A 27,645-nucleotide genomic window follows, 5' to 3' on the forward strand; every position below is an offset into this window, starting at 1 on the left:
CTGGCGCACTAACCAAAATACAGGGGATGGTCCAGACGGGTCTTACCTAGTGTGCATAGACAAAGTACATACTCGGGTATATTTATGCCCGCAGGTCACTTGCCTAAGCACTCTCTTCCCCCCTGGGAACAAATTAAAACGAATACAAACATAAGTAAACCATTTCAATAAACAAAAACACTGCGTCCTATGGGGACCTGTCTCTGAGCAACAACCAACACAGGACATAACCATCAGCTCTCTCTCCTAACAAACGAACACTGGCTTTTAAAGCTTCAGAAGGAGTCGATAATTGAAGACAGCTGTATCTCCTGATTAGAGGGTGGGGTCAGATCTCCAATCATTGATGGGGCTGACCAATCAGCTGCTTAGAATTTCCGGAAGCCATCCTGAAACACACACATCCAAACAAAACCACAACACAGAAACTGGGGCACATAACAATTTGTTTGTTTCAGTGTGTTGTTCCACTCTCTTTACCATCTGACACTTTGTCCCTGTTGATCCACATACCTACCCTGCTTCTGGAGACCCGGGGAGTCTCCTGACCAGAGGGCTTTGACTCCCCAGGAACGTCTTCACCACTCTGGGTTGTCCCAATCCTGTTGGTCTGAGACCACTGATGTCTACTCTCTTAATAGGAACGAGGAGCTCTAAAGTAGCTGAAACCACCTCTCGGGTAAGATCTTTCTCTACCATGCTGCTTAGTCTGCTAAACTTTGATTATTAGTAAATTCATTTTTCTGGTAAATTGCTTGATCTGCAATTTTTTCCCCCTCTTGATCTACAGATTGGGTATTGCCTCACTTGAAAGCCTGGAGCCAATCGTTCCAGTCTGGTTATAATCACTATGACAACCCTGGCTACCTGTCAGTTACGAGTTCTACCTCTGTCTCGTGTGCTAGTTTGCCTAATTTGTCTAATTTGCTTGATTTTGCATTGGATTGGTTTGTTTGAGTATTGTTTCACTCTCTTTACCATCTGTCACGTTATCCTTGTTGATCCACAAAGTCACCCTGTGTCTGGACTCCTGACTCCAGCAGAGCAGGGAGCCCCAAGCAGTCCAACAGCTCCAGGGAGACTCTTAACCAGAGGACTTGGACTCCCCAGGACTGTCCCCATTGCTTTTTAACTCCTGAGGATGATGTGTTGTACTAGTTAAATAAAATGTAACATGTGAACAACCACCAGGTTCTTCCTGGAGTCCCGGGACATTCCCTGCCGCTCTGCAACTCATGTGGACAATGAAGAGGGTATGTACATTACAACAACAACCACTCCATCCTAGACTCTGAGGATATTTCCCGATACTCTGGCTCCACCCACAGCAAGCATTCTGAGACAGCCACCTCAAATGTATGCTCTACTATTACAGGTAGCCTAGTGGTTAGAGCATTGGGCCAGTAACCAAAAGGTTGTTTTATCAAATCCCTGAGCTGACAAGGTAAAAATCTGTTGTTCTGCCCCTGAACAAGGCAGTTAACCCACTCTTCCTAGGCCACCATTGTAAATAAGAATTTGTTCTTAACTGACTTGCCTAGTTGAATTAAATAAAAAATATTACTTAGGAGGAACTATGAAATATGTGGATCTCAGATGTACGTATGCTCTGCATTCACTAAGGAGGACCTCTGGAACACAGATACACGTAAGGGCTCTTAGGGTGTAGCGTAGTATGATTTCATTCATTATAGTGTATTGCATCTTTAGGATGCCCAGCCCACATATGCTTATAAGACTCTGCAAATGAAAAAATAAAATCATATATGCAAACAAATAGGCCACACACTGTCCATTCACTTATAGTACTATTTTATTTTTATTTTTTATTTTTTTGCTTCTCCAGTTGAGATCTCTGCATTCCTACAAGAGACTGAGAGTTGAGTCTCAGTCCAACAATAGGAAGAGGTGCCACTGCCTGGGGTGTGACGCAGAGGACTGGCCTGCCAGGAAGAGAGCCAGGAATGAATGTCCAATTGGCTCTCATGGGGCCATGAGGCACATTAATAGAACACAAAATAGGCACCAGTATAGAGCTGGATCACAGTACAACAAGACATTCATAATAAAATATTGTGACATTTTTTCCCTTAGATTTCTGCCTGAGAAATGCCATCCAATACAATAACTACAACACTTCAATCCAATGCAGGATTATCTTAATAAAAAGGTCAATGTTTTTTCTATTAAACTACAAAAATGATTTTTGACTAGGCATGACTACACAATACTGTCCAAATGATATAATAATGTATCTTTATTTTGTCTGATGAATAAGGGTTTTATATGTGTGTGTGTATCAGGATTTGGGAGTAACTAAATTCATGTAATCCAGTTACATGTAATATGATGGTTTTTTTATTATTATTTTTTTAAACCTGTAATCAATTACGTTGACACCAACAAATATTGTAATCGTATTACAGATACTTCTGAAAAACTAGATGATTAGTACTTTTAAATTCAGAAATGATGTTTGCATACAAATACATTATAACACCTTTATGTTTTCTCAATGACGTTACATTTTGGATGGAAGAAAGGTGCAAGTTTGAGTTTGTTCCACTTTAGGCAATCTGACCACAAGTCAGAGACCACTACTATGACGACACACCAAATGACCACCCTTTTTGTCTTCTTCTAATGCCTCTTAAATGAAAGTAATCCAACAGTAACTCAAAGTAATACAATTACATTAGTGAATTTGGGTAATTACAAAAAATAATTTTTGGACAAGTATCTAGTAGGTAACTTAATAGACTGCATTTAGAAAGTAACCTATCCAACCCCGGTGTGTATGAAGTAGATAGCACATCTACAATTTAGTATTACACCTGCATCTGTCCGATTAAACAGTGAGTAATCCGATTAATATTTCCTCAAACGACAGCCAAAACATGACGTCAGTTTTAGCTGCTGAAATCTCTGCGTGGCAGATCCACAAACATCTTGGAAAAGGGAATAAGGACATCTAGAAGAATACGGAATCATGTCCGAACACGGCAATACACTTTTACGCACTGTGAAAGCAAAAATGTGGTCGGATTTGTTGTTTTGTGTTCTCGATAAGAAGGTGGTCTAGCCCAACTTTGTAAGAGAGAAACGTTTGGTCTGTGTCTATTCTCGCTTCAATCTGTATTTTATGGGAGTGAGAGAGTTTGCACGAAAGTAACGGTTTTAAGTAATGGATCAATCCTTCGCAATTCAAGAGATTTTGCCACAAGACGAAAATTGCGTCATAGTATCCTTTATAGTGCGCACAAAAATGTTTTTTTTGTATCACTCCAATGTTATGAGTGCGTTATCTAAAGGCTGATGTTTGACTTCCTTTGGAAGAAGAAGACAATGTTTCATTCCGACGTGGCCTACCGGCAGTTCACCCAAGGCGAGGCCGTGGAGTTTGTTTGTCAAGGCCCAATTGACTATACGTGTGTGTATCTGAATGTGGTGATATTTTATATATTTCATTCAATAGTACAATTGTTTGGATTTAATAGGCTTTGAGTGTAAAGAAGAAGAATTGCAATGGCTTAATGAGGACATTTGTGCTGCTTTTCGATTGTAACACAAGTGTTACACTAGTATACGCCCTTATGTTATACTATGGACATTGTGTTTCAATAGCTAGGGCTGACTGGGGATTTGTGAAGAGCAGAATCAACAACCTCTGCATAAGAAGGTGTTAAAGTTCACAGTTAGCCATTGTTATGTAAATGACAACTGAAAAGTACCAATGGCCTGGCTTTGGCCCCAAGTGAGAGCAGGACCGCTGGAGCCATGGCCAATGAGACACAGGTCCCGGGCGAAGTAGATGGAAACAACAGTTTGAGCGTTTTGTGTACAATATGATAGGTCCTCCACTGGGTGGCAATCTTATACAAGCTAATCAAATTCAATTGTATTTGTCACAAGGGCCGAATCCTTAACTGTAGCCTACTCTAGACCTACATATTTTCCAGACATTAGATTTGTTTTATATTAATGACTAGGCCTCTGCTCTTTGAAGGTACTTGATGCGTAATGTTTTTCCCAATATATTAAAAAAAAAACTTTTCATTTTGATATCAACACTTGTGTAGGCCTATTTTCAAATGTGACATTGTGCAAAAATCTATGCAATTCCCTTAACCAGATTGTTGTAAACATGCTGTTCAATGTCTTGTCTTTGTGGACAATGTCACTGAAAGCAGACTATTGGGTTTGGTGGAGCGCACCAAGGAACATGCGTGAGTTGAAATTTATGCTATTCCACCAGACTTATGAAATATAAATGCTCTGAAAAATGCATTACACCTGCCTATAGTAATGTTCCATCTTTGTTTTCTATAGGCTGTTTGTTTTTACCCATAGAAGAATGGCGATAACTGGTGAAGATGTCACATTGGAGGACATTTTTCCCATCTCTAATGACTTTGCGGTTGTGGAAGGTATGCAAAAGTTAATGCATTGGTTTTAACTTGATTATTATAATATGCACAAGGTGAAGGCATGGGCATGGAGGTGAAGGCATGGGCCTCATAATGCATTGTAATAATATGTTATTCTTTCCTCAGTGTCCTCGGCAGATGAACTTTCTTTTGTGGGTGAGTTTTCTTTTTTTCCCTGGGTCAATTTCCCCCTGGTATGTTCATAGGGCCAAGTTATTAAATGTATATTACATGATATTTATATAGGTGCAGACACTAGAGTGAGGCTGAACTTCCAGGATGGGGAGCTGGAGGTGAGGCTTCCCTTTGGCTCCCACTCTCGCCTTTTCCTCAGTGAGGTCAACAGAGCCTGGAGTGGTAAGACATGACTTACTTCTCCATAAATGAATCACAAGCATTGCATCCAAATGATTTCTCCTGAAGTATACACCTGGTCACTACTTACCACAAATCTATAAGCATTGGATCAGTGGAGGCATGGGCAAGAGGGGGTTTGCACCATATATCTTAAACCATTCATTTCCTTTCAAATCAGTGAGGGGAAGTGAACAAGTGCACACTTTAGAAGGAATGATAAATAATTGGGACATAACCAAGTAAAGGGTCATGCACACTATTACAAAATGATTTGAATTGAAGAAAAAAAATCTGCTTATTGGACAAGCACAGGTAGTTCCTCCCTGTTTAAGTCTGTTTTCTTCTGGTGAGGGCCTAGTGAACATGACCCTGGTTTACTTGTTTATGTTGCAATAATCAAATCTGGCCAGTAATTTGAGATGTGTGCTCATTTCTGTGTGATGTATCATTTAATTTTTGCCATTTAATATATGATCATTTCAGTGCAGTTGCAAGTGAACTGCCCTAAAATAATGGATTAGAATTTTATTCTCAATTTTAGTCATTCGGTAGATACCGTATCACATAAAACGCATATTTTTTTGCCAGTAAGTTTATTACATGTCATGAACTACTAGTAGGGCTCCCGAGTTGCATGGTGGTCTAAGACACTGCATGTCAGTGCAAGAGGTTTCATTGCAGTCCCTGGTTCAAATCCAGGCTGCATCACATCCGGCTGTGATTGGGAGTCCCATAGGGTGGTGCACAACTGGCCCAGTGTTGTCTGGGTTTGGCCGGGTAGGCCATCATTGTAAATAAGAATTTGTTCTTAACTGACTTGCCTGGTTAAATATAAAAAATAATATCCAGGTAAACAATAGGCCTATAGCAAATGCAGCATATGGCATTTGACTCAATGATCCCAATCAGTCCTCCATGACAACAAAATCATAAACAACGGAAAAATACATTTGACTAATCTATATGTCCAAGTCCTATTCTTGAAGATCAAGGGGTATAACATTTATTAGCATCACTGGAATGTAATCAGATTACGTTACTGAGTTTGGGTAATCCGAAAGTTATGTTACTGATTACAATTTTGGGCAGGTAACTAGTAACTGTAACAGATTACATTTAGAAAGGAACATACCCAACCCTGACAATCACATATTTTTTTTACCATAAGTATATTGTGTTCTGTATGTACTTGTTGCTACTCAGAGAAATGGCAGATTGTTCAGAAAATGTTCAGTTGACAACAATAGCCTTAATTCAAGTTGATAAAAGTGATGTAATAGATGGGCAAAGACACACCACAAGTTACACAAAACTCTAAAAAGAGGGGAACCAGTTGTCACTTCACCTATAAGACAACAGCTAAATGTGATGCATAGTTGAGAGAGAGAGAGAGAGAGAGAGAGAGAGAGAGAGAGAGAGAGAGAGATAGAAAGAGAGAGAGATGGCATCAGAGAAAGATAGCAAGTGAAAGAAGGATAAGAGACTGGGGTGGCTCAGAGTTTTAGTGCTGTGTGCTCTTCCTGGGTAGTATATGTCTGTTGCTATATAATATTTCCTTCCATTTGACTTATATATTTGCTTTCGGGTTTTACATGTTTTTTTCCTGTTCATGGGATGAGCCACTGGATTCGTTGAGAGACAGTCTACTTTGCTATGTATGTGTCATTTTTGGCATTAGCTCACTACTTTACCAAATGGAGCTCTTAAATTTAAGATGGAGGACTAAAGATATTTTTTAAAAAGGGCCACACTCACTTTTACTCTGTGAGAGGAAACAGTGATGGAAAGTTTTGGTAACCTGGCAGCTATTCTTGTGAACAGGAAGAATGTGAGAAACTCACAAGGTAAGCAGAAAAGTGACATCTTTGTAAAGTGTGTGGTCTTGTTGAAAGTAGAATAGCAGAGTGAGTGATTTTGGTGCGGTAATGTTCTCAAGGTAGGTCAAATATACGTGTAAGAGGAAGTGTCTGTGTGTTTGTGTGTGTGAACCACATGAAAGAGGGAACATAACTGAATATATTTTTCAACCACATAGTAACAAAAGTTTTTAGTCAACAAACAATTGTAAGGCAACCAGCTCTTGAGAATGTGAAGTAACCTGCCCCTGAATCACTTTCTACTTTTGAGTACCTATTTGAATGAAGCAAATGCTGTGGGTCATTTTCAGTTTACTGTATTATTGATAATTATCCTCATTGTGTGTTCTGTTCTGCTGAGGATCTCTTGGAATTGTTTCCTTATCATTGATGTGCCTCCAGCTTCTCCACTTCTATGGAGCATTGGAGCAACACATAAAAACCATTTGAATAGCAAAGTATGCTTATAGCCTACAATTGAAATGGCATATTCTGGGATTAGTGTAAGTGCCTTTTTCATGCTTCCCTTTTTCCTCCTTCAGATGTTTGCAAGTCTCCCAAGGAAGCACCGAAGTTTGAGTGGCTCCACAAGTACTGCAAAGCCTCCAAAGGCCAAGGTGGCATCAAACAGACCCTTGCACCCTTGGGAATGGCACACAGCAAGATCAGCCAGCATAAGAAAACAGGTAAGCCAACAGCCCTCTTTGTGTCCCTCTCAGTCAGTACCCTCCCCGAACGTCTACCCTTATCACACAGAGCCCTTTGTGTGGTAAAATCTAGCAAATTTGTGTTGTTGACAGCTGAATGAAATGACAGGCCAACACTAAGAAAGCACATGATTGATAATTAACCATGATTCTTGGATCATGATAACTGTATCTGATCCAAAGCCTAGGAGGTGCCCCCCGAAGTGACATCACAAAGCTATGACATTTCTTATGGTTGTGTGACATGTCTCTTGTTGATGTTAGATGGTCTTGTTAAACTTTGGGGAGAATGACAACATTATCTTCCATGTTGGCTTTAAGTCTAGAAAAATAATTTCACAATGGATCTATCTTCACACTGTGAGAAAGCTATCGCACTGTGCCTGTCAGTGTCAGCCAATGTCAAAGGAAGCTATTTGCTCTGGCACTCCCATTGATAAGCCAAGTGCCCAAACCTGTACATCTACATGCTATTTGCAATGTTGGTGTTGTTGTTGTTGTTGTTGTTGTTGTTGTTGTTGTTGTAGTATCTTTAGATTTTCTCCTGCCACTGAAACATAATTTTCATTATTTCATGCAAGGCCTACCCATATGCAATTTCTTTATGCATGTGTAATGCATATAACTTCACATTAGTTCAAAAATGGGTTGACATGGAAATAATTGTAAGACTGTATTTGGCCCGACATAAACGCTTTATAGTTAAACTTTTGTAGTGAAGTTTTTTTTTCATTTGCCACTTACCAGAGACCGTCCAGTGTTTTCATGGTTGATTAGTTTGGTCTGTGGCACGACTTCACTTGCGCGAGTGCGCGTGAAAAAAAATGTATTCTCAACATTCCTTGCACGAACAGGTCCTTGGACATTGCACTGCACATAATGCGTGGAAGCCCTACTTGGAGATGTCTAGGGTGATTAAAGACACTGGTATGGGGACATGTTTATGATTTACTGTTGTATTTAGATGGTATATTTGCTACCGCAGTCTGAAACGTAAGTAACTTTTTTTATGCAGCAGTGCTTTTTCACCGTAGCTAGCATACTTTTGTTAGCTTTTGTTGCTAGCTCTACTTTCTGCTTCTAGCTAAATATGCACAGATTAACGTTACTTGTCCTTCCTTGGTTTAAGTTAAAACGTTGACAAAATGATATGTAGCTAGCCAGCGTATTAGTTGAAGTAACTATATACTCTAGCTAGCTAAGTGGCGTTCTTTTATGTGCATGTTTTGTTTGAGCTGTGGTTTGGAACGAGCGCACTAGCTAGGTAATTAGCATGTCAATATTATGGTTTGTAATGGTTCGCCATCTATATTTGTAAACTAGATAAACTAGGCCATACGCTGTAGGTTTGCGACCGTTCATCTGTCATTGTGTCCTGGTTTGGTAATGCACCATGCAAACCTGACATCCAGCAGCTTTGGGATTTTCACTGTCTTGACTATCTCAGTATCTGTCAACTGAACGTGTAAAGCTAGACGGGCAATTAGTAGCCACTTGGCATTTTCCATTGGAAATGGATGGACACTAGTTTGATTGTCTTGGGTTCTCTTTATTTTTGTATCTTGGAAAGTGTCCATACTAGTAGACTGCAGATAAAAACATTATGTCTCTGCCCATTTTATTATTCCTAGATACAAAGGGTTATTATATGCAATGCTGAACTTTGTGATGAGCACAGATTTTTTTTTTTTGCACCGACTTTTGTTCACCCACAATGCAGTATGCTACAGCTAAGTGGTTCACTCACACTTCATGTTTCTAGTTTTAGACTGCAATTAGTGATGATCGCAAGACTGAATGGTGAAAGTGGAGCTTGCTGTATAGAATGAATAGTGGAGGCAAGCTATCAATAGTTCCAACTGTTGGATTGGTCTCTCCACTAACATTTTTGTATCATAATTCATGTGTGGTAAATGTATGCAGAAGTCTGAAAGCTATCCATTCAATTCTCATAGGGTTTGATCATGCACTGTAATTTTGCCATTACAGTGAATTGTTTGTTGGTGTAGCATTTAACAGGTTTAAAGAGCCTTACAGTGACCACAGAGGAATATAAAGCATGCAGCGGATTACCATAAAGACACTTTTTATAGGCTAGCTCATCTTCCCTTCTCTTTGGACAGGAGGAGGGTAAAATGCAGTGAATAATTCTTCTCAAATAGGCCAAATGAAAGCCAATGTAGGCCTAGGTGTTTACTTTCAATATTAGGTCAGGGACTGGGAAGCTCCCTTGGGAGTTGGGATCTTGTGGTGTGTTATTTAGGACTCAGGTGAAATGCAGTAAGTCATCCTTCGGAAATAGCTGAGATCCAATGTAGTCCTAGGTCTAGATGTTGACTTTCAACATGAGCCTGGGTTGGGAACTGGGAAGCTGTCTAGTGAGTTGGGATCTTGTGTGTTGGGGCTTACTCCTCCTCCACATTGGTCTCTCAAAGCTCTCAGGGAGTTTCCATCTGATCTCACAGGGCGTAGTTTGTTTCCATTTCCTGTGTTCCAATAGCACGCGCGCACACCCTACAAATGGAAATTTGTGCCGCAGCCCCACTACACTGTAATTGATACTGCCATTTTGTTTACTCAAAATAGCATACTGGTTCTCTAATGCCCCTGTTTTGGACACCAGTATGCCTAAAGACAGCATTCAATAGCCTATACTTCACCCTCTCACTCTTGGCTAGCCGTTAAAACAATATATTCCAATATTTCTGCAAGTCGTTATTAGGAATTGTATCTGTGGTGAGCTATTAGACTTTTTTTTCGGGTAGCTGTAGCCTTTGATTTATAAGCGATTTTCATTGCTCTACAGAACTTTGAGTTCTTTCTCTGGTAGTTTTGCAATCACTTTCCATAAACAATAGATAAAGCTAACATTTACCTTGACGGCCTTGTGAGAGTGTATAGTATGCAAGGAATTACTCCGAGGTGGTAAGAACGTGTGTGTGATGAGATTCGAATTACGCTTTGCTAAAGGATGAGCCTATGTTTACGTTGTATTAGCCTATGTTAACTTCCAACTGTTTTTCTAAAGAAAGGTTGTCCCAAGTCCTATCCTATTGCAGGAAGCTATTGGTTCCTGAACTCAATACATCTTGTGCTTAGCCTTGGGTGTAATCATTAGTCCAAACCGTAGCAAACGGTTGCAAATGGAAAACATTTAGCAATAAACAAGAGTTTCTATTGGATAAATTCAGTTAGGTCTCCCCATTTTCATTCCTGTTTGGTTCCTAGTGAATACACCCCTGGTCCCAGATCTGTTTTTGCTATCTTGTCCTCATACTGGATAAGAAATCTCAAAAGCTTGTACGCCAAGGCCTGTTGCATGAAAACATGTTGGCTATTTTCTTGCACAGCAGCTTGTATTGAGTTGATTCCGGAAAACAGAATGCAATAAACAATGAACTCGCAATCAGATACAGCTATGTGAGACGGTTGGTGGTTAAACAAAAAAAAACGATACTCCCTCTAAAGCAATTTCCTCTTTAATACACTTGCCATGTTCGTAGAGTTTCTTCTGCCAAGCAGTAGCAGACAGTGGCCATATTGTGTTAGACTCAGGCTTTGACTCTTCCATTGATTTAAACAACTTAAAATGCAATGTCTTGTCTAGGGTATCTTGCAATAGAGATTTGATGTCAGTGAGATTAACCTGGATGAATAAAGGTTATGCCTGAACAAAAATATAAGCGCAATATGCAACAATTTCAAAGATTTTACTGAGTTACAGTTCATATAAGGAAATCAGTCAATTGAAATAAATGAATTGGGCCCTAATCTATGGCTTTCTCATGCCTTGGAATACAGATATGCATCTGTTGGCCACATATACAGTCACTATCTGGTGTGACAAACATTTGCCTCATGCAGTGCATCATCTCCTTTGCATAGAGTTGAATGTGGCCTGTAGAATGTTGTCCCACTCCTCTTCAATGGCTGTGCGAAGTTGGTGAGAACTGGAACACGCTGTCGTACAGAGTGTTCCACATGCTCAATGGGTGACATGTCTGAGTATGCAGGCCATGGAAGAACTGGGACATTTTCAGCTTCCAGGAATTGTGTACAGATCCTTGTGACATGGGGCCCGTGCATTATCATGCTGAAACATGAGGTGATGGTGGCGGATGAATGGCTCAACAATGGGCCTCAGAATCTCGTCATAGTATTTCTGTGCATTTAAATTGCCATTGACAAAACGCAGTTGTTTGTTTTTCGCAGCTTATGCCTCCCCATATCATAACCCCACCACCACCATGGGGCACTCTGTCCACAACGTTGACATCAGCAAACCGCTCGCCACACAACACCATACCATCTGTATGCCATCTGCCCGGTACAGTTGAAACCGCAATTCATCCGTAAAGTGCACACTTCTCCAGTGGCCATCGAAGCTGATCGTTTGCCCACTGAAGTCGGCTACGACCTCAAACTGCAGTCAGGTCAAGAGCGTGGTGAGGATGACGAGCTTGCAGATGAGCTTCACTGAGACAGTTTCTGACAGGTTGTGCAAACCTACAGTTTCATCGTCTGTCCGGGTGGATGGCCTCAGAAGATCTCGCAGGTGAAGAAGCCGGATGTGGAGGTCCTGGGCTGGTGTGGGTACACGTGGTTGTAAGGCCGGTTGGACTTCCAAATACTCTAAAACAACATTTGGAGGCGGCTTATGGTAGAGAATGGTAGCTTATGGTAGAGAAATTAACATTCAATGCTCTGGTGGACATTCCTGCAGTCAGCATGCCAATTGCACGTTCCTTCAACTTAAGACATCTGTGGCATGGTGTTGTGACAACTGTACATTTTAGAGTGGCCTTTTAATGTGCACCTATGTAATGCTGTTTAATCAGCTTCTTGATGTGTCAGGTGGATGGATTATCTTGGCAAAGGAGAAATCCTCACTAACAGGGATGTAAACAAGTTTGTACACAACATTTGCGAGAAAATACGCTTTTTGTGCGTATGGAACATTTCTGGGATATTTTATTTCAGCTCATGAAGCATGGGATAAACACTTTACATGTTGCGTTTTTATATTTTTGTATATTTTTCACTATAGAATATAATAAAATGCTATATCTAATGCAATGCTTTTGAAGACAGCCTCAGTCCATTTTCCATACATCCGAGTAGGCAAGGACCAAATCAACTTCACTATTGACCTGTGTGGGGTCTGTTTCAGGCATGAGCTGATTGATTCTTCACTGGCGAAGCATTTGCATTGCTAGCTCCAGGGGCCTTTTTATAGGATTAGTGTTGGCACATGGCAATGTATTTGCCTGATTAGAATGACTTGGTTTACAACTCCTGTGTCTCTCTTCCTATCTCTTGCTCGCTCGCTCACTCTCTCTTGTTGTCTTTTTTTTAATCTCCTGCTCTTTCAACTCCCTCCCACGCTCTTTCTTTCTTTGTCTGTCTCTCACTCACTCAACAGGGAACTCATTGAACGCAGTAAGCAGATCCCCAGTAGAAGGGAACAAGAGTGTGAACAGTGGAGTGGAGCACCCCAGAGTGGAGTCCGGCCCAGAGAGGTAAGTACTGAACACCACTCTCCTCTCTCTGACAGTGTGCAGTATGCAAATGGTTGGCGCTTGAAGAAGGATATAAGGACCAGTGTGCCATATTGCATTTCTCCTCTCGTCCTCTAACCCCTGTCCTGTATTGAGGACATGGAAATGTTTGTGTTGCGGTTATTCATTAGCCATGTTGTTCATTAGCCCGGCTGGAAGCTATACTGTATGTATAGCCTACATTAGGCCCCCCCTTGATCCTATTACAAAATCACTATATAATGTCTCTCACAACATTAGCTTCTGTCCAGGCTAATGAACATCATGACTTTAAAAAAAAAAAACACCCACAACACAAACCATGGTAGACATTAATAATGATAGCCTAATTGTAGCTCTGCATAGGAAAGACCTTGGTGCCAAGTGCAAACACACTCTTGTGGTACCTTTAGTTGGTTTAGTCTGAAAGGAGATGTGTAGTGGTAGTAGATGTTATACAGTAGTAAAGGAGTACAACTACATTTGACACTCCTGTCCCCCCACCCAGACCATCTTTATATTCACATTTTGTCATTTAGCAGACTTTCTTATCTAGAGCAACCTACCATCAGTGCATTCACCTAAGGTAGCTGAAACCTCCACCTAGCACCATCGTTGCAAGTATAAACGTCCGTCTTGTGGGCCCCGCAGCCAAGGGAAAGTGAAGCGCGAGGGCAGAGATGACCTGGTACGCCAGTCCAGCCACACAGCGTCCAACAAAGCTACAATGCTAGCCATGCCGCAGTTTGGCCTGCGCGACAACCTCATCCGCTGTGAGCTGCTCAAGAACGAGGACATCTACACCTACCTGGAGAATTTCAGGTAACCCCCCTGCCTCTGTCCCTATCAAACTCACTGTAACATGTATTCTTATATCCTTTTCATGTTTCTGGGCTGGTTAGGCGTCTGCCATTGCTGGACCAGTGACTAGCCCGCTACTCTTACTTTATTCACAAGCCAAGCCGACTGGTGCTGCGCTGGTCTGGTAACACATCCATTTGCTGGAAAGGACCTTGTTAAATTAAATATCCCACCTACCACAATTTGCTCCAGGTTGGCACAATAGTGAAAATAAGGTATGTTTAAGCAATAAGGCTGGAGAGGGTGTGGTGTATGTCCAATATACCACGGCTAATGGCTTTTATTAGTCACGATGCAACACGTAACGCTGTGGTATATTGGCCATATATCATATTGAACCACCCAGTTTTTGTATTTGTGGTTATCCAACTTTTATGCAAAATGCAAGCTACAGGGTTGACACATTTTGCGGTAAACAGGATGTCAGTGTAGAGGTGTGAGAAAGCATCTCATAGCTATAACTGACGAATTAAAGAATTGTCAATTTCCATGTAATGTTGAAGGAAATGGTTGCTCTCGAATTACTACTATCCAAATTCATAGTAATTCATTTCTAATGCAGGTTTTAAGCAAAAGGGTTTTACAAATGTCTTTGTGATAACAAGCATTTGGTTCTGTCCCAATCCCTCTACCCACTTGTACAATTCCATTTACGAACTTGAAGGTAAGTGACTGGTATATGGATACTCCGTCTAGCCCATGTCTACACCAAGCCAATGCTTTTACATTTGTGGGCAGTAGTGGAAAAGTACACACTTCAGGAGGAAGAAAAGACTATTAGGATGCAGGAGGTTTGTACAGATGCCACGATAACAAGTACAGATCATGGACAGTGTCATGATGACAAGTGATTTATACTACAATGCCCTCTGGTGGTGGACACACACACATAGCTCTGTGAAGTGTTTAGGTTCTTGCTGCCCATTGCACCATCTGAAGGGGCTTGCTAAGGTCATGTCTGCCAGACACCCTCACAGTTCACCAGTTACGCCTATATTAGGCAGTGTTCGGCTTTGCTCCCACTGATTTTGTACTTACCACTCCTCTCTATCTCTCAGTTTCTTCCTAGGCACGTACAATGTGAACGGCCAAACCCCCAAAGAAGGCCTCCGTGCATGGCTTGGTTCCACATCCACTCCCCCTGACATGTACTGCGTGGGGTAAGTCCTATCCACCCAGGCATTACAAATAAATTCCCTTCTAAATCCATAGCCCACATAGACACTGACTGTACTGTCTGAGACCCCACTACAAGAGGGTGAGTTAAGTCATAGATTGTATTGAGTGGGAAGACCGTCGTAGTTGCAACAGAGCCAATTCAGCCGAACCTCTATGAATCGTGTCTCTTTCCCAGTGTGCACGACTAGTCTTGTGGTGTTGCAGATGATTAAAAAAAAAACATTTATGTAATCTGCGAATTAGAAACTTAAACACAAGGTTTTCAACCGTAGAAGAGCCAGTCAGTTGAGAAGAGTGGACTCACACTCTCCTTGATCCTGTTTATCAGGGCACGCTGTCACAAAATGCTTAGCAATGGAAAGCCAAAATAATGATTAATTGGGTACCTTCAGATAGTACCTGCCCCGTTTTGTACCGTGCCTACTGAACATGACCCTGTGTTGCAGGTTCCAGGAGCTGGACCTGAGCAAGGAGGCCTTCTTCTTCAACGACACACCCAAGGAGACAGAGTGGATGAAGGCTGTGTCTGAGGGGCTGCATCCAGGCGCCAAGTACGCCTTAGTAAGAACCTCCCTCTCATTCAGTTAACCACTGACCACTTGTTATGCCCAGTCTTGCTACTGCCACAAGGTTGTGTGTCCTAATACCAATGTAAAAATGTCTAGCTGTAGATGCCCTCATCCGTTAGTGACTTATTGCTGACTCCACTTTAGTCTGACCCACTATAGGCGGTCCAGGAAGAACCAGGCACATGTGTCCATATCCAGAGTTGTATTCTTCACGCATAAATGATCTTGTGGTTCTATGAAAGAAATGAAATGAACAACTGGTAATGCAGCTACAGTTGAAGTCGGAAGTATACATGCACTCAATTAGTATTTGGTAGCATTGCCTTTAAATTGTTTAACTTGGGTCAAATGTTTTGGGTAGCCTTCCACAAGCTTCCCGCAATAAGTTGGGTGAATTTTGGCCCAATTTCCTCCTGACAGAGCTGGTGTAACAGAGTCAGGTTTGTAGGCCTCCTTGCTCGCACAAGCTTTTTCAGTTCTGCCCACACATTTTCTATAGGATTGAGGTCAGGACTTTGTGATGGCCACTCCAAAACCTTGACTTTGTGGTCCTTAAACCATTTTGCCACAACTTTGGAAGTATACTTGGGGTCATTGTCCATTTGGAAGACCCATTTGCGACCAAGCTTTAACTTCCTTCTTGAGATGTTGCTTCAATATATCCACATAATTTCCCTTCCTCATGATGCCATAAATTGTGAAGTGCACTAGTCCCTCCTGCAGCAAAGCATCCCCATAACATGATGCTGCCACCCCCGTGCTTCACTGTTGGGATGGTGTTCTGCAGGTTGCAAGCGTCCCCCTTTTTCCTCCAAACATAACGATGGTCATTATGGCCAAACAGATCTATTTTTGTTTCATCAGACCAGAGGACATTTCTCCAAAAAGTACGATCTTTGTCCCCATCTGCAGGTGCAAATCGTAGTCTGGCTTTTTTTATGGTGGTTTTGAAGCAGTGGCTTCTTCTTTGCTGAGCGACCTTTCAGGTTATGTCGATATAGGACGCGTTATACTGTGGATATAGATACTTTTGTACCCGTTTCCTCCAGCATCTTCACAAGGTTCTGGGATTAATTTGCACTTTTCGCACCAACGTATGTTCATCTCTAGGAGACAGAACGCGTCTCCTTCCTGAGCGGTATGATGGCTGCGTGGTCCCATGGTGTTTATACTTGCATACTATTGTTTGTACAGATGAACGTGGTACCTTCAGGCATTTGGAAATCGCTCTCAAGGATGAACCAGACTTGTGGAGGTCCAATTTATTTTCTGAGTTCTTGGCTAATTTCTTTTTGATTTTCCCATGATGTCAAGCAAAGATGCACTGAATTTGAAGGTTTCACTTGTCCAAGCACATGCAAGTCCGTGATTACCTCAAGTCTGTGAGGAAGGAAGGATGCATGTGGTCACAGTTGGTACAAATGAGTGACGCTGTACTACAGATGTTTCCAAAGCAAAGTGTTATGATGTTGTAATGACTTATTTGCTTCCCTTTATACTGTAAAGTGTGGTTTTGTTAACCTGGTGAAAGCTTGTACATGAGCTTCTCTCTTCCGATCTTCTTTTTATCTTGGCCTATTTCCCCTTTTTATAAATTGCAGACTCAAGCCAAACTGCTTCTTCCTCTTTGAAGGCTCGTAAAGATTTTCTCACTCAACCACCCAGTATGATGACATGCAATTTGTCAGTCCTCTGTCACTGGTGTGAATTTAGCACACTTGGTCGCTTCGTAATTGACATAGCATAGGGCAAGAGTCTGTGAAATGGCTGGTTTCACATGAATATGATAATGTTGTGTCATATCCTACTTAGGTTTATATCCTTGACAGGATTGAATGTGGAACAGTTTAGCAATTTCTCATTTTTGCTCCTGCAGTGTTGACATGAACAATATTGCATCGTCCTGTATGCCACTTCACTGCGGTCCTCCTGACCAGATCTCTATTGTTTACCCCTTCCGCTAAAACGCTACGTGAAGAACCATAGGTGTTTCGTAACAGCACAAACACATCTAGGATCAGGCTAATAGCTAATGCGTGACCAGTGTATTGTCCTATCTGTGACCTATGACCCCTGTGTATCCCTACAGGTGAAACTGGTTCGTCTGGTGGGCATCATGCTGCTGTTCTATGTGAGGAATGAGCACGCCAAGCACATCTCTGAGATGGAGGCAGAGACCGTGGGCACCGGCATCATGGGTAGAATGGTAGGGGTGTGTGTGTGTGTGTGTGTCCAGTGAGGGTATAGTAGGAGTACTTATCCTTGGCCACTAAGCGGGCTGTCATCAATTGCTTAGCAGTCTTGGAAATTTAGAGCAGGAGGTTGGGTGGCGTCCACTAGTTTCATTTAGCTTCCATTTTACAGTTGGATAAGGTGTTATATTGCACTACAACCCCTTCTACCTACAAACTCCGCTTTAACCAGGGTTTAGAAAACCAGTTTTTCTCACATTTGTAGCCCCAAATACACCAGACTTGGAACCAAGGTATGTTTGGAAAACACATTAGATTTCCTATTGTTCATAGAGCTATTTTTTTGTATACAGACGTCGCATTTGAGTGACGCGCTCACATCCCGGTACCAAAAAGCTCTGTAGCAGGATAGCTAACGCTAAAGTCGTGACCTTGACAAACTTAACAGTGAGTGAGTGATGACCATGAAAACACACAAGGCTGATGGCTATAGCTATGTTCAACCAGTTGATTATTCTTCTGGCTTTATCTAGCTCTATTTGTGATAGTTTACCTTGCCTCACAGGCTTGCTAGCTATCCAATTCTCTTACATCTGCAATGTTGTTGACTATGACCATCTGATTCCGTGTTTGTTAATAACTTGCACGTGCTGAATTTGAATTTGCATGTGATCGTATCCACTGCTAGATAAACAAAGCTTTTTCTGAAACTGCACGTGCTACTTTTCATGACGCAGCAGGGAAATGGTTTGTTCTATAAAAGCAGATAATGTAAAATGTTTTACAAACACCTCTCTCAGGGAAACAAAGGTGCTGTGGCCATCCGCTTCCGCTTCCACAACTCTGACATATGTGTGGTCAACTCCCACCTGGCCGCCCACATTGAGGAGTACGAGAGGCGCAACCAGGACTACAAGGACATCTGCAGCAGGCTGCTTTTCCGCCAGCACGACCCCGCCCTGGCCCCACTCGCCATCATGAAGCATGAGTATGAACAAGTCTTTAGTACAAAGCAGTATTTCCACTTTTCAGGGTTGTTCATTAGGGCATGAACATTTTATTATTATATATTTTTTTTTACAGGTTTTGGAACCAAAACATTTACATTAGCATTTCTTATTGGATATGTTTTGGGTTGTGTTCATTAGGGCACACATCGATAATATTTAGCAAAGGAAAACAAAAGTATTTCTTATTGGACGAGTCCAGATAATCCCTGCCCTTTTTTCGGTCTTTTGTTTGTTATTTTGTGCCGAGTGAACAGGACCCTGGATTTGGTAGTTGTGGTGGTACATCATCCTTTGTATTTATTCCAGCATGGTGCCATTTTTCTCAAGGGAACAAAATTGCGAATGTATTATGTAAACCTTTTGATCACAAGACCAGTGCGTGCACCTTACCAATTTGAAATGAATGCAGTGTTTCGATGCAGTCGTAGAATGGGATGAGTTCTAGAACCACATGCACAGCCACCGTTTTCCATATTGAAGTAGAATTATAGAAGAGTAGTTATATTTCTATGATTTTCCATATTCTCAATGCATCATATTTTCCTTACTTACAGTGTGGTCCTATGGCTGGGAGATCTCAACTACAGGCTAAGTGACCTTGATGTCGACAATGTGAAGGACTTAATCGCCAAGAAGGATTTTGAAACGCTGCACAGTTATGACCAGGTAGGTAATCTCAAGCCGCTTAACTTCAAGCCATTTAAATGTCTACTTCTGGGGTGTGTTCAGTAGGCAAATGTTGCAGATAATGTCATGATTAGAGCTGACATGATTCCTTACTCTACTTGTCAGATAGGGAGGTTTGTTCTACGTAATATCTGAAAGTTCCACAACATTGTTCCCAGGGTCATATTCATTAGGCACCAAACGGAAGAAAACTGATCTGGAACAGGGAGGTACTACCTGAAATTGTCCAATCAGAAACACAAATTTTCCGTTGCAAAACGTTTTGCTACGTTATGCCCTAATGAGTAAGACTGCTAATCTCTGTGTTCAGTGCCAGTCACATTACACCCTGAGTGTGATAATTGTCACGCTGTCTTGTTGTGGCTCTGTGGTCCTCAGCTGAAGAGGCAGATTGATGAGAAGGCTGTTTTCGTGGGCTTTATGGAGGGAGATATCAGCTTCCTACCCACTTACAAATACGACACCGGCTCCGATCAATGGGACACAAGGTAACTTCTCCTCTCAAAATGTCTAGTGTTATCTATAAAGGCAATGGAGAAAACAATAACACTTTACTAAAATCCTGAAGATATATTGCATTATAATGTTGTTTTATAATGCATCATAAGAACATGTATGAACCCCTTATAATGTCTTGTTGTCACCTTATTTTACCCCTTGGCGTTTTGAGTTGGAATATTGATACATATTGATAGACATTATACATTATAATCCTTATTATAATGCATTACAAAGGCTCATACATTCTTATAATACATTTTAAAGCATTATAGCTGCAGAATAAAGTGTTACAAAACTCAAAAAATATCTTATTGCGTGGAATTCGTCTTTGAAATGTCTTAAAGCTTCATGTTTCACGCCCTCAGTGAAAAGTGTCGTGTGCCGGCGTGGTGCGACCGGATCTTGTGGCGAGGCAAGAATGTGCGGCAGCTGCACTACCAGAGTCACATGGCCCTGAAGACCAGCGACCACAAGCCAGTCAGCTCCCTGCTGGAGATAGGGGTGAGAATTAGTTTCTGCCATTTGTCCTTTGACCTCTTAGAGACCATGATGTTTTGGTTGGTTTACGCTGGGGGTCATAACCAAAGAATATTATAGCTAATCCAAGATTGTTCAGGTAGGCCTTTTACCAATCTTAGTCACACTATAGGGCAGAGCAAGCAAGGAGGTGGGCAGAGTTTAATCTTGCTCCATCCTCTCCCAATGCCTTGCCACTAGACCTCCTGTCTTTACCAAGTACAGGAATTCCCTATTAGAAGAGATTTTTATTCTTGTGACCAGTCTGAGTTTCCCCCAGAGTTCAGACAACTTTTAGCATTGTGCATTTTAGCATTTCATTTATGCATTCATGACAAGTATTTGGATTGTAATTCTAGATATTCTGTTGCATCCATCTTGCATAAATGTTAAAATAATGATATGCTTCTATTTTCCCCTATTCATCTGTGTTCTAACCTCCCTTCCCTGCTGCTTCCTCAGATCAAGCTGGTGAACGAAGAGTCCTACAAAAAGACATTTGAGGAAATTGTGCGCTCGCTGGACAAGATGGAGAACGAGTGCATTCCATCCCTAACCCTATCCATGCGAGAGGTGAGTGGTCAAGAGTTAAGTGGTTCGTTCTACTTGAATTGTTGTAGATGAAGAATATGTTAACATTGCTCTGGTCTTTCATAATACACAATGCAACATTATCAGTGAACATTGACAGCAGCAGGACCTTGTGAACGACTCTTATCAGTTGAGCTCTGCTCTTTACGAACAGGAGTAAAATTGAGGGAAATGTGCTACATGTACAAATTTACATTTTCTCTTCACATTTAAACTGCACTTTTTGTATTGTTCAAACATTGAAAGAAAAATGATTCAAATGACATGAATTCACAATTCAGATGTGGTTCTGTGTATGACCGCTAGGGGTCAATGCAGTTCAATCTACCTCGGTCCTGGAATTCCTACATACTGGTTGTCACTAGTTACCACAGCCACAAAGTCATAAAGCCCGCCTATTTCTACAATTTATCTTCTTAAATGTGATTTTATACCTAGCCATACTGCTAACCTTAGTCTAAGCCTAACCTTGCATTAAGTTTTCATGAATTTTTACGCTATTGACAATTTTGACTGTGGTAACTAGAGGAAACCCTACCAGGTGGCGCTCTCCTCCATGTTGTCAGTACGTAGATCATGTCCTGCTGCTCGTTGCAGTGATGTATGACCGCGTGTTCATAGACATCCAACAATCTGTTGTTAATGCCACGTATGGTGTTTGAGAGCTCGTGCTTTGTACTTGCACTTGTAGAGCAATTGTTGCGCAATTTCTCCATCGGGACGTCACGTTTTTTCTACATGTCATCTTGTAGTCTGGTTCTAGATATGCCATTAGGGTATTGAAGCTGATGTCCTCTACCATTTGATAATGGCTGCATATCAACTGCAATCATTTCTGTAATCAGCGCCTTGATTTTCAACCCCCCCCCCTACTCCCTACCTGTGAAACCTAATCCAAATCACTCTCCCTCCCCAGTTCCACTTCAAAGACGTGAAGTTCATGCAGCACCAGGCAGAGACTCTGACCCTCCACAACGACGGACAGGTCCCGTGCCAGTTTGAGTTCATCCAGAAGCTGGATGAGCCCACCTACTGCAAGCCCTGGCTCACCGCCAACCCGGCCAAGGGCTTCATCGCTCAGGGTGAGTATAGCAGGACCATGGCCCTATTCTTTCTTCTGTGTTTTCTTGAGGTAAGCACATGTATCAAGTGTGTCAGAGAAGTGCTCATCTAGGATCAGCCCGTCCATGTAATCCAATTCATTGTGATCTCAAATGTAAAACTGATCCTACATTAACACTCCTACTCTAAAACGTCTGATACATACAGCCCCAGATCTAGAGTTTGGCTGGGTGAATACAAGGTTGCCACCCCATTACTTTCTTCAACCTAACTAATTCAGATCAGTGAGTACTTCAAGGAAGGTCGAAAGGCATTTCTGAAGTATTAGAACAGGGCCTAAGACTTACATTCAGGAATGGATATCAATCTCTATAAGCACCTGGCCTCCCCGCTATGTTTGACGTAATGTCATGAGCTCTATGACATATGAAGCGAGAGACCACATCATAGCTCTGTGTTCTGAGTGAATGATTAGATTTGAGTTTTCCCGGTGACTGCAATTGATAGAGGCATTTTCTCAACTCAGTGTTTGACGGTAAGGGAAGCAATTTCAGATCTGTCTAGCACGAGAGACTTGTAAATAATGGAGAGATCTCAAGGCTTAGGGTGGAAAGAGTGGTGGATGTGCCTCAGTGCTCGTTGCCTCTCTGGGTCTTGCAGATAGTCTGTGTTTTTAACAGTTTGTCTCATTTAGTTCTGGCGTTGTCGATGTAGTGATGCAGCTGTAAATGAATAGGGTTTCCTTCACACATTCACGTGCAGTTAGTAATGCTTAGTGTACAGTACAACCTTTGCTTGTGGTTATTGAACACCACTCTTCAACAAGTTTCCACAAAGCACATTTACATAGAGCAGGGTCATGTTCATTAGGTCATGCAACAAAAAAAAAACATTTTCAAACGTTTTGAAACAGAATCTTTTGGGTTATTGGACATGTCCAAGTAGTCCCTCCTTCAGTTTGTTAGTAGAGTTTTCATTAATTTGATCCCTAATGAACACAACCCTGTTCATCTGTGTCTCAGGGAATTGATAATCAGGAATTGGTGCCTTTCTGAAATTCTCCTCCATTTGATAAATCATTGAAATATACCTGATCCCGTCAATGTGCTGTTCACCAAGGCGGCAACATGGACATCGACCTGGAGGTGTTTGTGAACCGCTCCACCGCCACGGAGCTCAACGCAGGCCGCCAGCAAATCGAGGACATCCTGGTGCTCCACCTGGAGCGGGGAAAGGACTACTTTCTCTCTGTGTCGGGCAACTACCTACCCAGCTGCTTCGGCTCGTCCATCCAGACCCTGTGTCAGCTGAGGGACCCCATCCAGGAAATGCCCCTGGAGACCCTCCGGGAGCTGGTGAGTTCATTATAGCCAGCAAGGAGTGTGTTCATTATTGTATATATTTTGCAATGGAAAGCAAAAATGTGCATTTCTTATTGTACAAATTCATGGTTCTGAGTGAATACGACCCAGGTGCAGTCTGACTCAGAAGGCTGCTTTCCCATTCTTCACACTTCTCCAAGTGTGCAGTGGTCTGGTATATTCCCCATCGTGGATTTAAAAGTATTAGATTGGTGTAACCTAAGCATTGGCTGAAGGGAGTTTCCACCATTGTGAAATATGGAGTATGCAAGTGCACACGTTGGGGAAAAAGTGGAGAATCAGGAATCACAACACCTGACCGTGGCCTGGAAATGTCCCCCTCTTCAGGGGTATTTTATATGAAAGGCCTTGCCCAGAGTAAAAACAATTAAAAGTGAAAGTGCTCTGGGGGGATTCTGTCCTGCTGATAATTTTTGTATGATTTTGTTTTCTATGTAAATGCACAGTCATCTAAAAATGAACCAGGAAGTGTGAATGTTGAACTAGCCTGCAGTCTATATTCCCCAAATTCATTGAGACGAGACACATTTTTGCACTAAAGACGGAAGCTAAAAGGAAATTCTGTTCGTAAGCTTTTCGTTATAGCACCCCATTTCCGTTTTGTCTTACTAAGCCTACTTCTTGTGTAATAACAAACTGTTTGTATTGGGGTTTTTTTGTACTGTGTGAACCAAATCGGAGATTTTGTGTCTGAAGTGAGTTTCCAAACAGGGAATCAAATCACCCATTGTCCCAGAACACACTGTTGCCAGGGGAGAATATCCACAGGGTCATTAGTGTTGCAAAACAGCATGGCTGTAATGTACACCAGAGCAACCCTCTCCAGAAGCTTCTGTGTTTGATCTTCAGTCAGTGTTATGCTAAAACTGACCAGATCAAAAGATGATAGATTCTGAGAATAAAGAGGCCCAAAGATGTCTCAACCTTTTTACATTTTATTATCTATGGCTCGCTAGTTATTAATACAGGCAGCATAAATAGCTACAACACATGGTCCTCTCAGGATATGTTGTTAAAGAAAGGTTAGGTCCAGGATTTAAACCCATTTCACTCAATTGTCAATTTTTCTTGTCTTCTTTCTAAAGACGTCATCAGGCGATGAGACCAGAAACGTAATCATCGATAAGCCCCTGGATATCCCTAAAGAGATATGGCAGATGGTGGACCACCTATACCGTAATGCTCCTAAACAGGTCAGGACTCACAGAAATCTTTTACCATTTTACGCACTACTGAACCAAACCTAGAACAGCTAGGTGCGTCATTGGATGCTTTTTTTTGCCCCTCACTTTATACACAGAAAATATCCTCTAAACATAGAATCAAGCTGTTTATCTGTCTCTCTGTGACATCTTTACATGTAGGCCGTCATTGTAAATAACAATTTGTTCTTAACTGGCTTGCATAGTTAAATAAGTAAATATAAAATATTGGGAAAGGCCCTGAGCTGTACTGGCCCTAGGCTGTACTATGCCTCCACAATAGTTGTTGTTGCTGCCTGGAAGGGACAATGTGAAAAGAAAAAATCAGAACCAGTACAGCTCGGGTCGGAATCAGGAATTCAGTTCTTGGCAACACACTAGTTTTCAAGGACATTGGCTAGTACCTTTTTGCCTACTTAACTCCCCTTTCCCAGTTAGTTGCACAGCCTCAAATAATTCAAAGTGATTTGGGCAGCTTTTGGCGTCCTCCCTGCTGTGCTTTTTTAAATGTATTTTTAATTTTTTACAAGGACCGACATATTAGTCTTTTTCACTGCAAACTAGCAGAGTGAAAATGGGAACGTTTAGAAACGTTCTATTTGTCTCTGGCATCCACCAACATGCTGTAATGACACAACAGAACGGTTTTGTCTCTGTGATGCCCGGTTTGCTTTTTTGTATAGATTTATTAGTTGATTTAATTTTAAAAATGAAATGCATAATACTCTACAATATTTACATGAATACAGTTCTACTAATCCCCGATCAGTTGAAATGCTGCTCCTTTTTCCGGCTACCTTTTGTGTGCTTTGAAGTTTTGTGTTTACAGTACAACTAACTTTTTGCCTCTATTTCAAGGGGGAACTATTTCAACAACCTGGGCTCCACAGTGAATTTGTGGAGATAAGGGATTGCCTTGACACTGGCATGCCAGACTCGCTCCGTATCCTTAATAACAACTTATATACGCCTGGGTTGTGTTCATTAGGCATTAAATGGAAGAAAATGGCCTGAAACAGGGAAGGACTACCTGGATATATCCAATAAGAAATGGAAATGCTCATTTCTTTTTCAAAAGTTTTCCATTTTGTGCCTTAATTTATCCAGGATTGTGTCCATTAAGTCTTAGTGTCTACTGTATTGTTTTAAGTGGTTGATGCCCCTTGACCCGTGTTGACCCCTAGCTGGCAGTAACCACTCTGTGGCAGAAGCACTGCTCCTCTTCCTCGATGCCCTCCCTGAGCCTGTGGTCCCCTTCTCCCTGTACCAGCAGTGCCTGGAGTGCTGCTCCAACACCAGTCAGTGTAAAAATGTCAGTACCAATTCAACTCACTCTTAAAAGTAGACGTTACTTTTCTCAGTGCCCCTATAGTAGGATACTCTGTATGTAATGATTGTCTACTGTACTAGGTCTTGTTCATTAGGCTTCAAACGTTCTGAAATAGGGAGGGTCTAACATCTATATATATTTTTTAAAATGTTTTCTGTTGCGTGCCCTAATGAACCCAACCCAGTTGTGGGGAATTAGTCTGTGATTTGCTCTCATGTTGTGGTGTTTTAGCTTGTCTATGGTGTTGATTGCTATTGAGTGATGTTTTTCTTCATCCTCAGGTTGTATCCTTGTTACCTCAGTGCCATAAAAACGTGTTTAACTATATAGCGGCTTTTCTCCGTGAGTTGTTGAAACATTCTACACACAATAGCCTGGATGTCAACATTTTAGGTAAGGTGAAAGGGAAGAATTCTGTAACACATTTTGCATTTTTATCAAACACACAAACAATTGGCTGATTATGTGTTTTGAAAGGGTTAAAGGAAACGTCATGGTCTTCTTGACCAGTACCAAAGAGGTTCAATGTTTTTAAAGTCGAGCAATGCAAGTTTAAGATCAGAAGCTGTTACAAGGTACAAACCTGACTCAGTTACACTAGCTCTGTCGAGAGGAATGGGCCAAAATTCCAAAATTCACCCAACTTATTGTGGGAACCTTGTGGAAGGAAGGCCCAAAACGATTAACCCAATTTAAAGGCAATGCTACCAAATACTAATTGATATGTAAACGTCTGACCCACTGGGAATGTGATGAAATAAATAATTCTCTCTTATTCTGATGTTTCACATTCTTAAAATAAAGTGGTGATCCTAACTGACCTAAGACAGGGAATTTTTACTTGTATTAAATGTCAGGAATTGTGAAAAATGGAGTTTAAATGTATTTGGCTAAGGTTTATATAAACTTCTGACTTCTACTGTAGCTACGATATTAGCTATAATAATGTTGGGTCAGATTCTGGATTTGGTTCCTTTTTCATTGTTCTCCTTTTATTTAATATTTTATGATACAAAATAAAAAAGCAACTATTTAATCTTACTTCAAGTGCCAGTTAGTAATTATTATGTTATTGACATTGTGCCCTGTGTCATCCCTCACAGCCACCATTTTTGCTGCCTTGCTACTGAGGTCACCCACGAAGCAGGACCTTGCAGAGAAGAGGAAGACACAAGAGTTCTTTCAGCATTTCCTAGTCCAGGACCTCTCTTGAATAGAAGTGTTTTCCTGCCATGTCTTACATGCTACAAACTCTTTTAGATACTATTGTAGTTTAATGTACAGCTCAGTATTTGTAATAAGTTCCTATTCATATAGATGGCTCTTTGTATATGTACACAGTCAGTCCAATTGATTAGGCTTACACTCCTTTGATTTGAAATCAACTGTGTTTTGACAAACTATGTTTAACCTGTAAGCTGTTGATGCACAGCTTTTATTCAATCACTGAGCAGCTGAAGTAAACTGACCATTTTTAATGTATGTATATTTACCAGTTTATTTAAAGAGAAATATTTGTTGTGCTGTTTTGTGAAGGCAAAACAGTGGATCGTTATTTTATATATGAAAGTATTTCAAACAGTTGTGGTTTGGCTTTTTTTTTCCCCCATTTATCAAGCAAATTGAAAAAGTTAGTTTGGAATTTTAATAAACCCACTCACATTTGCCCTTGGCCTATC

General features: G+C 41.3%; 1 protein-coding gene across 5 annotated transcripts; it reads left to right on the forward strand.

The window, feature by feature from the left end:
* Positions 1-2,918: 2,918 nt before the first annotated feature.
* LOC112233599 (type II inositol 1,4,5-trisphosphate 5-phosphatase) lies at positions 2,919-27,547 on the forward strand. 5 transcript variants are annotated; one of them, XM_024401352.2, is made up of 23 exons: positions 2,919-3,241; positions 4,147-4,226; positions 4,330-4,427; positions 4,554-4,583; positions 4,674-4,784; positions 7,183-7,326; positions 12,770-12,866; positions 13,527-13,706; positions 14,804-14,905; positions 15,371-15,485; positions 17,583-17,699; positions 18,486-18,673; positions 19,250-19,361; positions 19,761-19,870; positions 20,249-20,384; positions 20,862-20,972; positions 21,907-22,072; positions 23,172-23,407; positions 24,520-24,627; positions 25,495-25,579; positions 25,821-25,948; positions 26,248-26,359; positions 27,070-27,547. In XM_024401352.2, the coding sequence occupies exons 1-23, from the start codon at positions 3,185-3,187 to the stop codon at positions 27,177-27,179; spliced, it is 2,733 nt and encodes a 910-aa protein (XP_024257120.1). In that variant the 5' UTR covers positions 2,919-3,184; the 3' UTR covers positions 27,180-27,547. The 5 variants fall into 5 exon arrangements, with proteins under 5 accessions (XP_024257120.1, XP_024257125.1, XP_024257133.1 ...); XM_024401357.2 differs by having other exon boundaries at positions 2,920-3,241; positions 13,536-13,706; XM_024401365.2 differs by lacking the exons at positions 2,919-3,241; positions 4,147-4,226; positions 4,330-4,427; positions 4,554-4,583; positions 4,674-4,784 and adding an exon at positions 6,250-6,628.
* The last annotated feature ends 98 nt before the right edge of the window (positions 27,548-27,645 follow it).

This window comes from Oncorhynchus tshawytscha, linkage group LG03 (assembly GCF_018296145.1).
Source record: "Oncorhynchus tshawytscha isolate Ot180627B linkage group LG03, Otsh_v2.0, whole genome shotgun sequence".
In the NCBI taxonomy this organism is placed as follows: domain Eukaryota; kingdom Metazoa; phylum Chordata; class Actinopteri; order Salmoniformes; family Salmonidae; genus Oncorhynchus; species Oncorhynchus tshawytscha.